The sequence below is a fragment of the Acipenser ruthenus genome, chromosome 6, assembly GCF_902713425.1.
Source record: "Acipenser ruthenus chromosome 6, fAciRut3.2 maternal haplotype, whole genome shotgun sequence".
In the NCBI taxonomy this organism is placed as follows: domain Eukaryota; kingdom Metazoa; phylum Chordata; class Actinopteri; order Acipenseriformes; family Acipenseridae; genus Acipenser; species Acipenser ruthenus.
The window spans coordinates 65,633,179-65,648,900 of NC_081194.1; the positions used below are offsets into that span (position 1 = coordinate 65,633,179).

Sequence of the window (15,722 nt, forward strand, 5' to 3'; positions counted from 1 at the left end):
TACAATCATGAATTAAAGGTGGGTTATTGGACAGTGATCTAAGATTAAATAATGCCAAACGAAGATTATTAGACTGTAGTTTGATTTGGCCAGTAATAATTGGGATATTTATAAGGTTATTATAACAAACCCCACAGGCTCTATTAAAAGGCCATAGATACTGTGAGTTGTATTTAATTTTAACATTCAGCCCAGGGCAATTTTCTTTAAATCCCCTCCTCTCCCCAGTTCTTAGTTTAAATGCAGTAGTGCTTCGATCACAAAAGACCGACACAACGTCAATGGAATAAGCCTTTTTAAAATTTTCTGGAGATTAATTACTTGGGTAACGTTTCTCACTAGTACCTTGCCCTTCCCTAGATCTTAATCTAAAAAATCTTTTAGGCAGTTTTTAAAATGTGCAGCCAGCCTAGTTGATGGCGTCCGGGCTTGTTAATTCCTGCTATCCGGACACAGATGCTAATTCCTGGACTGTCCAGGTCAAACTTTTTTTAAGAAAAAAATAATACAGAACTAACAATAAAAAAATAAGTCTTAAACATTCTAATTATTTCCATTTTTGCAACCTTAATTGTTTTCTTTTTGTTTTAGAAAAATAATTTCCAAAACTTCCATTTTAGAGACTTATTTGTAAATCTATATATATAAACTGTATTCATAGCCTCATGAATACAGTGACCCTGACTCATTGTGTGACCCTGAGCAAGTCACTTAACCTCCTTGTGCTCCGTCTTTCAGGTGAGACGTAGTTGTAAGTGACTCTGCAGCTGATGCATAGTTCACACACCCTAGTCTCTGTAAGTCGCCTTGGATAAAAGCGTCTGCTAAATAAGCAAATAATAATAATATATAGTAATTGCTTATTTTTACAGCCAACAGTGTAAAAAAATACATTTTTCAAAAATTATATTACTTACCTAATGGGAGAGGTGGGACATGATAAGAAATTTACAAAAACAATAATTGTAGGGGTAAGTAGATAAACTGATTTTTATTTTTTTTTACCTAAAAAAAAAAAAAGAGCTTAGGCCCCGGATGCCCGCTTTAACTCAATTGAGGGGTTACAGTCACGTGACCCCAGCAGGCTACGCCACCATACAGGCGGTCGAACCAACATGGTGGCTAATGCAAAAAAGAAATTTTCCAAAGCAAAAGGTAATGTTTTTGCAACCACAGAGCACACTTCTCGCCTCCAGTCACATAGATTAGAAACATATAATGACAAGTGCAAACACCATTCTCGTTATTTTTTTCCTTTTAAGAAAACTTACGTTACCAATTAAGAAATATACATTTTCAATAGATTTTTTTCAAAATACAGCACTGTGGATTATATACAGTATGTATATACCTTTTATTGGACTAACTAAACAATAATTAATCACAAGCTTTCAAGACCTCAGAGGTCTCTTCTTCAGGTGAAAGTAGGAAAGAGATTGATGTTGAGAGATTGATCTTTACTACTTTCACCTGAAGAAGAGACCTCTGAGGTCTTGAAAGCTTGCGATTAATTTTTTGTTTAGTTAGTCCAGTAAAACATATCAGCTACCATTTCATCTATCAACGACTATGTTTGTATATACACGTTTAACATCTTTTGTTAAATAGATTCACAATTAAGACAATGTACATGACATATTTGGTATAGACTACAGTACCATAACTTCGTGGGGATACAATATTTGTTTTACAGTTAACACTGATGTGCCCCAAACAGAGCGAACAGTTGCTGTACATTGACTTTTAAAACGCTGTGAATGTAAAAGCCTTTTGGCGACTTTCACGAGATTTGATTGGCTGTTGTAATGCTTACATTTGAATATCCCGATCCTGTGGTTTATCCACAATTTCATGAAAAAAACGTCATGCGTCACACGTTGACCTGCTTTGAAAACCAAGCGAGCACTCAGATGACACGCCCCTAGAAACAAGACCAAACAACCATGTCTTCCTTAACAACAGGTGCAGTGCAAGAGATAGCCAATTTGCAGGTAAAACTGGCCAATTTTGTAACATTATTTTAAAATTAAATGTTTTCAAGACATTTGTGGGGTCATGAAGTATTTGGTTGTATGTAAACGTTTTGTTTGTTTTTTTTTTTTTTTAAAAAGAATAACTAAGGTTATGCTCATTTTACATTTAACAAAGTAGTGTTTGAATCAGTATACTGTAAGCAAATAGTAACGCCATCCAATAAATACCTGGTATGACTAGCTACTGTACGGTCCTCGGCAGTTACTGCAGGCCACTAATTAATATCATTGATGTTCAGAAGACTGCAGATAGGCAACCATTTTTCTTTACCATAACAAATGGCGTGAAAGAGCAGTGCTGTACAATAAGTTACATAAGATTACAGTAAGTGTAATATTAACAAACATGATAGCACTATCTGAATGTATACAATGCAGTTGACTGTGTTATCTCGCCTATTGTTTACTGTGCAGTGAAGTTATTGATGTTTAAAAAGGTACCATAATTCTACATGTCATGCTTGACAGGTATTAACAGTTTAAATAAACAAAAATATTATCCTAACAAAAATCAATATTCACTACTGGAGCAATTGGTTTTGTTTTTTTATTTGATAATAAAACTCCCAGAAATGAAAAGGTCCACAAACATAACAGTAGCTGTGTGTTTCAGATCGCTCTAGATGTCTGAAATCGTTTTAAACCCTGACGTCTTTTGCATTTGTCAATACAGAAAGAAGATGGTCGTCAGCGTTTAAGGGAATTATTAAAATGGAAAAAGTTTGACGAAGAACGTGATTTGAGACCAGGCATTCTTCTTGACTTTGTCTATGAAAGTCTTGTGTTTGCTGTGAAGAAGGGGTTCCCATGGCATTCTGTGGCACGGGTTATCAAGATATCGCAAGAACTTCTTAATGACAGTAAAGGTACTTATATTACATGACAACCTGATGTGGGTCACATACTGTATCCATGCCTAACAGGTATTTGGCATCGTATTTTAAGCCAATTTATTTTGCATTACAATAGCACAAGTTTTGTTCTGCAGACATAATGTACAGTACAAGGCTCATGCTGTAATCATAATAATAGGTTATTTTGCAAGAAACTTCAGCAAACATATTTTTCAGCACATTAAATGTTCAATTAGATAACCAGGCAGGGATATTTTATTAAATACAGTAATTCATCCACTACTTTCACTCATAATCACGGTGCTGATTGTTTAACTGTTGTCAAACTAATTATTTTTTTAAGACATCAAAATAGTTTTATTTATTTATTTATTTATTAATATTTACAGTACATGTACTTTTGGTTGAAAAGTAAAATAAATTAATACAAAGAAGCTTTACATTTTTCTGTTCATGTTTTACAGCTGAGAACATACATATACACACACACACACACACACACACACACACACACATCCTATATAGGGGTTTAATCGATTCATTACACTTGTGGGCTTTTATCGATTAAAAAATAATTGATCAATTAATCTTGTCTACAAGAGTGTGGTATCAAAAAACAGTGCATGAAAAAGACATTTAGAAAAATGGCGAAGGGTACTCCTAAAGACCTTGGCAAAAGGGCAGCTGGAAGATATCCCCAATATTTCACAATATTTTACAATGGAAAAAAAAAGACTGCAACTTGCAGCATTTGCTCATTGGTGCTTTCCTTTCATGGCAGTACTACAAGTTTATCATATCACCATAGTCGCAAGTAAGTTTATTATGTTTTTTTTTATTCGAAGTACAGTAGTCAGTCGTGTATCTGACTGTGGTTGGACCAGAGTAAGAGCGGATATGTAAAAAGTTGGATAAATGAATCCTGTTTTAAATACATGTACCATTATGCACAGCTGTAACAATTACTGTATTCACACAATTATTGTTTTGAGATTCAGCTTTTATTAGGGAGCAACCCTAAGTCCCTTGTTTAGAAAGATACAGAGGGTTAGTGCTGTATACACTTACTTTCCTGAAGCCATTTTGCACTAGTGCTGTACACATTGGTGAAGTTCATGGTTGCCAGATTTCTGACAGAAAAATAGTGACCTCGTTCTTCAAAACAAGCCCAAACAAGGCCAAAACAAGCACAACCCATGTTAGAGTATGTGCGTTTGTGCAAATTACAACCGTGACTCTCAATCCGGCTTATTATAAGCAGACTTGGCAACTCTGGTGATGTTGCTGATGAGCTGGATCATGGTGGATAAAGTTAAGGCAGATATGTGATGGGTGGATACACGACGAATTACTGTATTTCTTTTAGAAAATTAACAGCTATATCCTACTTTTTCTTCAGCTAACTAAAATAAAATAGCACTCAATAAATGACATTTCTCTTCAGCTAACCTAAATAAAATAGCATTCAGTAAGTTACCTTTGTTTGTCTGAAACTGCATTATACCAAAAACAGAAATTAAAACAAAGTTATTATTTTAAATGACTCACTCAAACTGTCAAATAACATGTAAGTAAATATATGTATATTAAACATTAGCTGGCATTATGAAACATTTGCGTTATGTTAATACTAGCAAACAGGTGTGATTAATCAAATAGATCAAATGATTAACCAATAGAAAATGTGTGTGTGTGTGTGTGTGTGTGTGTGTGTGTGTGTGTGTAGCGTAGCGTGCGCAGGGGAAGGCAGCATCAGGGCTGGTAGGTGATGGGCTGGTAGGTGGTAGGTGATGTAATCACACGGAGACATGAGGAGCCGGCTATTTTGTACAGCGGTATCGGTGCTATGCTTTAGTGTGAGATGTCCTGGGTTCGCACCTGCCCTCCGCCTGTGTGTGGATTGCCTCACACTGTATATATATATTACATGTACAGTACCTCAAATCTAATTTATTTTTATTTTTATTGCACCATCTAGTGGGGGGTTAATTTAACTACCATATTAACTATATTACCAGTATAAATAGATTAATTTCCTTCTGTTTTAGCATATGAATTTACCTTCCCACTTCTGTATTCCACAAATACTAAGCCTGGTTTTTTATTGGTATACAGTTGTGTGGACCCATTAATTAAAAGCACTATGTCTGTAAAATACTATATCAACCAATGTTATTTGATCTTTTATTTAGATCTTAGTGTTACCAAAGCTGTAGAGCTGCTCAGGAATAAACTCTCAAAATGTGAAACCCAACTGGCCCAGAATCACCAACTGGACTTCCTAGATTTCCTCATGGGCACCTTTATCAGACACCACGGGCTGTACCAGTTTGTGCTGCGTGGAGAGAGAGAGGTAGACTGCACAGTGACCGAACTGCAGGTCCACACCCCCCCAAATCCCCTGCCGCTGAGCGAGGGTACAGACAGTCAGGTGTGGCAGTACCAGCAGAGGATGGCAACGCTGACAGGTGATGAGAACCAGAAACGGATCAACATGCTGCTCCTCAAGGAAACTGCTTACCGTGAGGCTGAGGAGAGACTAGACATGCTTTACAAAGACTTCGCGGTTCAAGACACAGGCACTCTGGAAAGACAGGTAAACATCACAAAGTGTACACAATATGCTTTGACTTAATTGTAACTGCAACATACATACAAAAAATAAACATCTAGCAACAACAACTGCATATAGTTCAGTCACTTATATTTATAACATGCACTTGTTCCTCAGTCTTAGACTGTGTTTAGTGTGCCATGTTATGGAAAAATCACTTCTTTCTCTCTGGAGATCCCACAGATCAAAACAGTCTAGTGCAGTGCTGTTATTTGACAGTTTTCCTGCACATAATTTTACATAATCACTTACTACAGGCAGGTATTTCTTTGTTAATTATAAAAGAAACAGATGCTACTGTTTCCAAAGTCTAGTGGTAACATAAGCAGAGATCTAAAAAGGTCATGACTGTAGCCTGAACTCCCCAGGGCTACCTTTGCTGCTTTTTAAATTCAGCATAGTCAGCAAAGAGCAAAGAAATCAAATCTGCTTACCCAAAAAGTAGTACAATAATAAAATGTGCAATTATTTATTCACTCTTATATTTGAGGCTGCTTTATACAAACTACAGTTCAGTACTAATAAACAGCACTAGGTGAACTGAATTCTGATTGACTAAAGGCCGGTTTACACTCCATCGCTCGACTAAAAACCCAGTGACCGACATCTGTCACTTGATTATCACCTTATCAACACAATGCCATTGTCCATTGGCACACTATAAACGCACAGCGACGCTGAAGTTCCACGTGACCCGAGAGGTATTTGAGCAGAAATGGAAGATGAAGAGCTTCAGTTAGTTCCCTTTCAATTCGAAGACGACCAACAACATACTTATAGGATATGCCTGCCTATAGGTAGGTATTACTGAGCTCTTTATATCAGAGCTGCCGATAGGCCCCTTCCTGGGGTGACGTCCTCGGTCCCGCCTACCGAGGGATCAAAACAGTCAACCCACAGAAGCTATTCCTCTTTTTGCCTCTCAAGACGGTGAGGTAAGTTCTGTGTTGATAACTGAGAGTATACTAAAATACCTTTTCCGGGTGGACTGCAGTTCCCCTGCATTCATGCTGAAAGCTGGCTTGCTGCTTTCGTGGAATCGGTGCAAACGGTACTGGGTGCACAGGGTAACAATACTCTACATGCACACGGTATTGCACGCGGTACATAGTACCCCGGTGAACACATAGTCTGGTGCACGCGGTGTCCTCGGTGCTTCAGTACCTCGGTCCATGTGGTGCTTAAGCACTCCCGGGCCTTGCACTTCATGCAGGCGGTTTGTGCAGCGCCAGTGGTCACATACCAGGCAGCATTAGCAACAGTGATGGCAAGCATGGCCTGGTTCCATGCTTGCACATCCTGTAGGGCGAACATACTCCAGGAGGATGGGCATACTTTGTGTGTGCGGTGCTTGGGCATCCAGGACGCCACTCTGGCCTTAGGGGATGAGACCTTTTGTGACATCTGCACAGCTTTTCAGCCCAGGGTGCTTCGCTATAGGAAGCCCCGTCTCTTGTGGCCGAGCCGTCAGCGGCCCTTTGGGGCCCCAGGTCCCCCGCTCCTCCAGTTATCCCAGAGCCCCTCGTAGGACATCCCCTGCGAGCAGCTTCAGGCGTCGCCCCTGCGTAGTCGCTCCCCATCTCCACAAGCGAGACAGGTTAAGCGATTGAAGCAGGCGAGGGACATAATGGACCTCAAGGCGCAGATGGCCCAGGTCCTGGAGCTCCTGACAAAGCAGCAGGCATCAGCGGCCCCGGCCACAGCCCCAACTTCGCTATCGCCCTCCCCAGTACTAACCCCTGTCTCCCCCGGGGGGATCAGGATGAACAGGAAGCGAGATCACAGATGACAGAGGACGCGCTATCAATAGCGGCCTCCTTGGGTGAGGACTCCTTCCCCAACAAGATGAAGGAAGGAGAGGAGCCTGCACTTTCTGCCAAGACGGAGCCTAGCTCAGAGGTTATCTCGGAAACTAGTCTGACCCCGCTTTCAAGCTCTACATCGGCGCTGGGGGGACATGCTGCAACCATCTTGCAGTTCCCCTGGACAGCAGTGGCCGAGCCACGCTGTAGCTCCCCGCCAGCAACCCTTTCCAGCTTTCTCTGATTTCATGGAAGAGGTACACTCCTCTTGGGATCGTCCGGCTTTGGTGCCAAGCGTGCTGAAGCAAGCCTTTCAGCTTGCTTCTTTAGAGGGTGCAGAGAAGCTGAGGCAGGGGAACACAGGGCATGGGGCACCCACGGAACAGTGTTCTAGGCGACAGTTCCAGGGCCGTCGCTCTAGGCAGCCTCCTCAGCATGCACCGCCCAAGCCCCAGCAGGGCCCCTGAGGGCTTGCAGCCTCAGACCCCCTTTTCCACACACCAGCTGCAATACTGGCGGGCTTGCACCTCAGACACCTGGGTGCTCGCCACCATGCACAACGCTTATGCACTACAGTTTCACATGGGGCCTCTTCCCTTTCAAGGGGTCACGATTACATCCGTATCAGACCCTCTTAAGGTCTCAGTACTTCAACAGGAAGTGGCTGTCTTGTTGTGCAAGCGAGCCATTCGTCCTGTGGAGAGGGATTCTACTCAAGGTACTTTCTGGTACCCAAGAAGGACGGCACTTGGAAGTACCTCCGCTTTGCCTTTCAGGGAAGCGTTTACGAGTTTTCCGTGCTACCGTTCGGCCTCTCCTTAGCTCCTCGTACATTTTTAAAGTGCATGGATGCTATCCTGGCCCCCTTGCGGTTGCAGGGGATCAGAGTATTAAACTACCTCGACGACTGGTTGATTTGTTCCCAGTCGTGAGAAGGAGCAGTGACCCACACGGCGATTGTGACGGAGCATCTTGCGAGGCTGGGGCTCACCATCAACAATGCAATAAGTCGGCTTACACCGGTGCAGTGTACAACGTACTTGGGGCTCCAGTTGGACTCCAGTACGAGGCACACATACAGTGGTTCTCAAAAGTATTCACCCAGCTTGGACTTTTCCACATTTTATTGTGTTACAACATGGAATCAAAATTGATTTAATTAGGAGTTTTTGCCACTGATCAACACAAAAAAAGTCCATAATGTCAAACTGAAAAATAAAATCTACAAATTGTTCTAAATTAATTACAAATACAAAACAGAAAATAATTGATTGCATAAGTATTCACCCCCTTGAGTCAATATTTGGTAGAGGCACCTTTGGCAGCAATTACAGCCATGAGTCTATTTGGATAAGTCTCTTTGCACATCTGGACACTGCAATTTGTGTCCATTCTTTTTTGCAAAATTGCTCAAGTTCCCTCAAGTTGGATGGGGACCTTTGGTGAACAGCAATTTTCAACTCTTTCCACATATTCTCAATTGGATTGAGGTCTGGGCTTTGACTGGGCCACTCCAGGACATTGACCTTTTTGTTTTTAAGCCACTCCAGTGTGGCTTTGGCTGTATGTTTGGGGTCATTGTCCTGCTGGAAGATGAATCTTCTCCCAAGTCCCAGGTCTCTTGCAGACTTCAGCAGGTTTTCCGCCAGAATTTCTCTGTACTTTGCTGCATCCATTTTGCCCTCTATCTTCACGAGCTTTCCAGGCCCTGACGCAGAGAAGCAACCGATTAGCATGATGCTGCCACCACCATGCTTCACGGTAGGGATGGTGTTCTCAGGATGATGTGCGGTGTTAGGCTTGCGCCAAACATAGCGCTTAGCGTTGAGGCAAAAAAGCTCTATTTTGGTCTCATCAGACCATATAATCTTCTTCTACTTGGTCTCAGAGTCTCCCACATGCCTTCTGGCAAACTCTATCCAAGATTTGATGTGTTTTTTTTAACAATGGCTTTCTTTTTGCCACTTTCTTTCCCATAAAGGCCAGTTTTGTGAAGCATCCGGGCTATTGTATGTATGCACAGTGTTTCCCAGCTCATCCGTGGAAGACTGTAACTCCTTTAGAGTTGCCATAGGCCTCTTGGTGGCCTCCCTGACTAGTGCCCTTCTCGCCCATTCTCTCCATTTCTTAATAATGGACTTTACTGTGCTCCGGGGGATATTCAATGCCTTGGAAATGTTCTTATATCCTACCCCTGATTGGTGCTTTTGAAGAACCTTATTCCGGATTTGCTTTGAATGTTCCTTAGTCTTCATGATGTAGTTTTTGTTAAGAAATGTACTAACCAACTGTAGGACCTCCCAGAGACAGATGTATTTAGCCTGAAATCATGTGAAAATCATGTCACCTTAATTGCACACAGGTGGACTCCATTCAACTAATTATATGACTTCTAAAGACAATTGGTTGCACCAGAGCTTATTTAGGTGTGTCATAGCAAAGGGGGTGAATACTTATGCAATCAATTATTTTCTGTTTTATATTTGTAATTAATTTAGAACAATTTGTAGATTTTATTAGACTTTTTTGTGTTGATCAGTGGCAAAAACTCCTAATTAAATCTATTTTGATTCCATGTTGTAACACAATAAAATGTGGAAAAGTCCAAGGGGGGTGAATACTTTTGAGAGCCACTGTACCTGTCAGACGACAGGGTAGCAGTTATTCAAGTTTGCCTGGAGTGGTTAACTGGACAGTGGACCTCCTTTCGAGGGAGGGTGTGCATCGGTTGTAGTGGCGGCTCCACCCTCAGGTGGTGGAGCGCATTTGGGAACGGTTCAGGAAGGTGCAGGTAGATCTCTTCACCTCAGCGGAGACAACACACTGCCCCCTGTGGTACTCCCTCCACTGCTTAGGTGGTCCACTTGGCGTTGATGCCCTAGCCAACGAATGGCCCAGGTGCTCCTTTACGCATTCCTGCCGATACCGTTGCTCCCTGCCTTCCTAGAGAAGGTCTGGTTAGAGAAAGTGACAGTTCTCCTCACCTGCTACATTGAAGGTGTACTCTCCGGGTGCGCATTTCTTGGCAATACGGTTTCTCAAGGGTGCTCAGCGATTACGCTCTCCAAGGAGGGTCGTTGCTCCCCCCGAATAGAACCTTGTACTGGAGGCTCTCACAAAGGCCCAGTTTGAGCCCATACACTCCATCAAGTTGAAGTGTCTGTCTATGAAGACAGCCTTCCTTTTGGCTATCACCTCCGCAAAGCTGGTCAGTGAGCTACAGGCGCTGTCATTACACAGCTCCTGCATCTGTATTTGGGAAGATGGCAGCAGGGTGTCACTACGTACAAACCCAGCTTTCCTCCCTAAGGTGATCGCAGCCTTCCACATGAATCAGTCTGTAGAACTGGAGTCTTTCCATCCACCTCCGTTTTCTTCAGAGGAGGATAGGAGATTGAACTTCCTGTGCCCGGTGCGGGCATTGAGGTGTTTCGTGGATAGGACAAGACCTCTGCGTCATTCTGACCAGCTCTTTGGCCAACAAAACTTGTGAGGTCGTATCGGTCGCCCTCACGGGTTTGATGCAAAAAGAGGAATAGCTTCTGTGGGTTGACTGTTTTGATCCCTCAGTAGGCGGGACTGAGGATGTCACCCCAGGAAGGGGCCTATCGGCAGCTCTAATATAAAGAGCTCAGTAATACCTACCAATAGGCAGGCATATCCCATAACTATTTTGTTGGTCGTCTTCTCTTTCAGGGAACCAGGGTTACGGTAAGTTTTTACCTCTAGGAGAAGACAAATGCTATTTAGCTTAGGGTCCAATTAAATCATGTATTCCTACACATGTACATACCTAACCACAAAAAAGAAAAGAAAAAACAATAGGAACACATCCTATTGTTTAGTTTCTTCGTCCCAGAAAACATTCACTCTTTTACCGTAATTTAATTCAGCTAAAACGACAAAAAGCTGAGCGAGCTGAAAACGGGACTGGTGCTACAGTAATGTCAAAAAACAAGAAGCAACAATTGTTAATGGATCATATATATAATATAGATATAAAATAAAAGATTTGTTACATTCTAGGCTTACCTATATTGCTACTTGGTGCTACTGACTAAGTGGTCATTTTAATTTTACTTTGATGTGCTAAGGTAATTTATATAGCCTTAACTTGACTTGTAAATGTCAAAAACTAAATGTTTCATACAACTGGCATATTACTAGCATTTTGTTCTAACTGTAAAACGTATTTTACATACTTTCAATATTTTTTCAAATATCCATACCATGATAACCAGGCCATTATCAGTTTATTTTATTTGCAAATACATTGCAATGCATTGTCATCAATTTATTTTAGGAGTGGGACTGTTCAAATTGATGCCAAAATTTAGTGAGTCTCACTCCAAATTATGGCAATGATTGCAAAAAGAACCAAAAAAACAACAAGTAAGCTCAATAGAAGTTTCCTATTTCATACCATGCTGAATTTATGCCTACAATTTACAATGTCCCCTTTTCCACCTGTTGTGATGATGCACTGCATGAAAAGTTAAGCTTGCAGGATATCTTGACTCATTTCCTTGGGCCTTTGTAATTGATGTAAAGGCACAAGGAAATTTGTAAAAACAGACAGGAAGTTAGTCCTTGCAAATCTACAAACCAGAACACAGCACATGTTCTACTGGAAAATGGTTTGGCTCTGCGAATTAATCAGATCACAAGGTCAATTTCATGTTAACTGGCCAATAACAACACAGGAATAAATGAATAAAAACACAGTAGTAAAGGGTAAGGGTTAGTTTTGGGTTACAATATTAAGATACTGTCACTGCTGTTATAAAATAAAGTTACAATATGTTCAAAGGTGCATCTAGGGAGATGGAAAACAACATTAGAGAAGGAAATTACAAAAACATATTGCAATTAGGAAATACAATAGAAACATCCTTCTTAACAAAGTTCCAGGAGAAGAATTACACCACTCTTGGGAGACTGTAGTAAGGAACAAACACAGGGCAATTCTCTCTGTTTCTTCTGCAGAATTTCCATGGCAATAATAATTGAAATCATGGGCCCTATTATTAAAACTGTAATGCATGAGTTATTTATATAATGTTTTACTGAAGTCTGTTTTTAGGAATAAAATTAAGTTTAATATCCATGAAATTGTTCTAGACTGTTGTTGAAGAAGCAAATAACAATCTAGAGTAATTTCACTAATATCAATCTGTTTATGGCCCCATATTGAACCTGAAGTATAAACTGAACTAGATATAATTCTTATTTTAAATGAAGACTTTAAGTTTGCCAATGTTTTTATTTGCTGTCTAAGTTTATAATTGATGTAATAGATTTTAGGCTGTATTCACAGTTTGTGTTACTTATGTTTTTTTTACTTATAATTTTATGAATAAAATAAAGTTTTAATGTGTTATTGTCTTTTTTAAAATAAGCCAACTACAGTCTAAAACAGTTATATTAAACTGTTTTATTTATAAAAATAGACTTTATAAAAAACATGTTTTAATTGAGATAAAGCTCTGCGAATAGAGACTAATATATTAACCTGTATTTGCATGTTTTTGCCGACAAAGCTTTCTTTAAATGAGAAAAGCTGTTTACTTAAGCAATGATGCATGACAGTGTGTGGGATGGCGTGACATAATCATGTATACATCATAAACACCACACCCTCCAAACTGTACACAAGTTGACAAGTTGTCACTAAAACTAGGTATTATTTACTCGACTGGTACATGTTACAAACAGGTATTACAAGTTTTTGTTTCTTAATATATATATATATATATATGTATATATATATATATAATTTGATGTTTTGTTCTAAAAAATATAAAAACAAAATCAAACATTTTTGTTCAATTGTTTTCAATAAATGAATACTGTAAACAAGTAACTGTGACTGAAACCTAGCCCTCACAGCAAAATTAACAAACTATTTACCAGGCTTTTATTTCACTGAATATTCACCCTATCTCCCCAAAACAGGTGACCACTATGAACCTGCTGTATTCTGAAAAATTGGTGCTTCATTTGTTGTCCCTGAAGCTGTAGTTCTGTCTGCATCTGCGGGTATCTTGTGCCATGTGGCAAGAATCCCTACTCAGAATCTGGTCCATTCTTTGGCTCTCAATTTGTGCTAGTCTTTGCTTATGGTGCTGCTGTTTTGTTTCACCATTATTTTGGAAACAGTGATTCTAATTATTTAATATGGCAGTGCTTTATATGGTATAAGCATAGTAAGAGAGCACCCCTCGGGAAGCAAGCGAAGTGTTTTCTTAGCCGAAGTGTTCTCTAAGACAGCGTTGACCACCTGACACAATATGCCAAGGCCAATCACGATATGAATCAATAAATACAAATATATTTATTACTTATGTCATGAAGCACGCGCATCAACATATGAAATGAACAGAATAAGAGAAAAGCAATAGGCAAGTGTATGTTAATAAACTATAATAATAAACTAACTGACAAACTGAATTAAAAAAGCACCCCTACATACAGTAAAAATGCAGCAGCGGCTCTAACAGTAATTATGAATATCAGAATGAATTTCAACACAATGATTATTAACACAGCACCCCTACACATGTTAGAAAATGCAGCAACATGCATGCAGCATTTGAATTTGAGTTTGAAGATGATGAGTTATCAGGTTATAAAACTAAGTTTTGAATCAGTTAACAACAAATCACTATCGGTGCCAAAAAGGTGTTCTTTTAAGAGAAGTTCCTGTCCCTTTACGCAGGGCATTTACAATGGGAAAATTCTGTTTCACCACAAGGTAGTTCCCTAAGCTGAATTGTTCTCTTAGGAGGTTTTCCTATTCACTACTGTATCTGGTACTGGAGAACTGTAGCAGGCAGATATATGCTGTTGAATCGTCCATGTCCCACAATGCTTGATTACAGAATTAAGATGACATCTTGTAACCATGAGACTCCCTACTCACAACGTATTAACATAATCAAAGTGTATTTCAACAGAGGTAAGGGTAACACATTTAAGATATAAAAATAAAAGCCATTCACTAACTTTGACCACTCTACATACCCTTTGATTGATATAGCTAACCTTTAGGATGTATTCTGGATTCTGACAGCCAAGTTTTTTAATATTTTGAGTGTGTTTTGTTACCAGGTCCTGGAAAAAGTGGTGCAAGATGCAGTGAGGTCTCAGGTTGAGGTCTTGGAGGAAGTTCTCCTCAAGGAAGTACAATTGTCCCTGGAGATTCTGGAACTGAAACTGCAACAGAAGACTTTACCACGTCCAAACGCCCCCCCTACCCTAACAAACAGTCTTGCCTCAACCAAAACAGAGACAACCGCCGGCTCCGCTTCCAAAACCTCCTTTGCTCGTGCACCCAAAGGAAAGAAAAGATAGTGAGAAATGATAAGAAAAAATAATATGATTCTGTATTTGTTTCAACCCTCTCCTTTAGAGTTCCTGTCACAGTATCCCCTTTTCCTTTAGTTGATTTAGTCATGATATTATTCTTAACTTTTTAGCACGTAAACTTACATGACGGCGTGTGAGAGAACTCTGTGGAAAAGTCAAGTATGATTAACACCTGTTTCATTTGCTGGGATTTTTCTTAGCTTGAATATCTCTGCTTGGCTACATTTGATCAGATGCTGGTTAGACATATAGAATAAATTGAAAATGATCACATTAATTAGCAAAGCCCCTGCAACCCATTGCACAAATTAACAGGTTTCATGGTGTTTCAATAATGAACCTGAGTCGACACAAAAATAAATAAAACAAATTAATATGTTACTCTGAATAATGAGTGATTTATTACTGCATTTTGTAAACCCCTGTGACAATGTGCCCCGCCCCTGTGTGCATTTGTGTGTTGCATGTGGTGGGTTAATGTGGGTGTATAGATATTGCTGCATGGGATATAAATGGGTCTGTGTAGCACGAGTGATTTAAAATATATAGTTGTATTTAGGCACGGGGATTGCACAAACACTTCACGTGCATTTAAAGTATGTAATAATCTGTGAAGACGGGATTGCACAAATTAGTTCACGCGCTGGGATTCAAGTGAATAATTAATTAGTAATTGAATCCCGGCACAACTGTATATATAGATGCACGTTTCACTCACTCGGGGTTGTGTGTTCGGTGAGTGGAGAACGGGTGTGGAGAAGGAGAAAATAAGAAGTAAAGTAAATTAAATTAAATTAAAGCATACAATTGCTATTTCGTGCTGGAAGGACCAGCACGATACTTGAGTGTCTGTTCGTCCACTGTTTGTTTAGTGTTAATCCGTTTTGTTTGTCTATTTATTTTGGCCTCAAGTGCCGTGTGCTGTTTTTTGTTTAAATATTTTATTTGTTTCATTAAAACACTGAGCGCAGCTGTTGCGTCTCAGTTTCACCTGCCAGTACTTCGTGTCTGTGTGTTCCTTTCTGGCCTGACGTCACCCCTACAGCTAGCC

At 40.0% G+C, this 15,722-nt stretch overlaps 1 protein-coding gene across 1 annotated transcript; it reads left to right on the top strand.

Annotated features, from left to right (window-relative positions):
• The first annotated feature begins 1,881 nt into the window (after nt 1–1,881).
• On the top strand, nt 1,882–15,656 carry c6h8orf74 (chromosome 6 C8orf74 homolog). The gene is made up of 4 exons (XM_034017169.3): nt 1,882–1,991; nt 2,707–2,899; nt 5,080–5,483; nt 14,414–15,656. The coding sequence occupies exons 1-4, from the start codon at nt 1,944–1,946 to the stop codon at nt 14,654–14,656; spliced, it is 888 nt and encodes a 295-aa protein (XP_033873060.1). The 5' UTR covers nt 1,882–1,943; the 3' UTR covers nt 14,657–15,656.
• The last annotated feature ends 66 nt before the right edge of the window (nt 15,657–15,722 follow it).

Excerpts from the sequence above, each read along its gene's own strand:
- c6h8orf74 (XM_034017169.3), top strand. The coding sequence starts at position 1,944 with ATGTCTTCCTTAACAACAGGTGCAGTGCAAGAGATAGCCAATTTGCAG. Across the intron at positions 1,992-2,706 it reads AAGAGATAGCCAATTTGCAG|AAAGAAGATGGTCGTCAGCG; the intron begins GTAAAACTGGCC and ends TTGTCAATACAG. Across the intron at positions 5,484-14,413 it reads CAGGCACTCTGGAAAGACAG|GTCCTGGAAAAAGTGGTGCA; the intron begins GTAAACATCACA and ends TTTTGTTACCAG.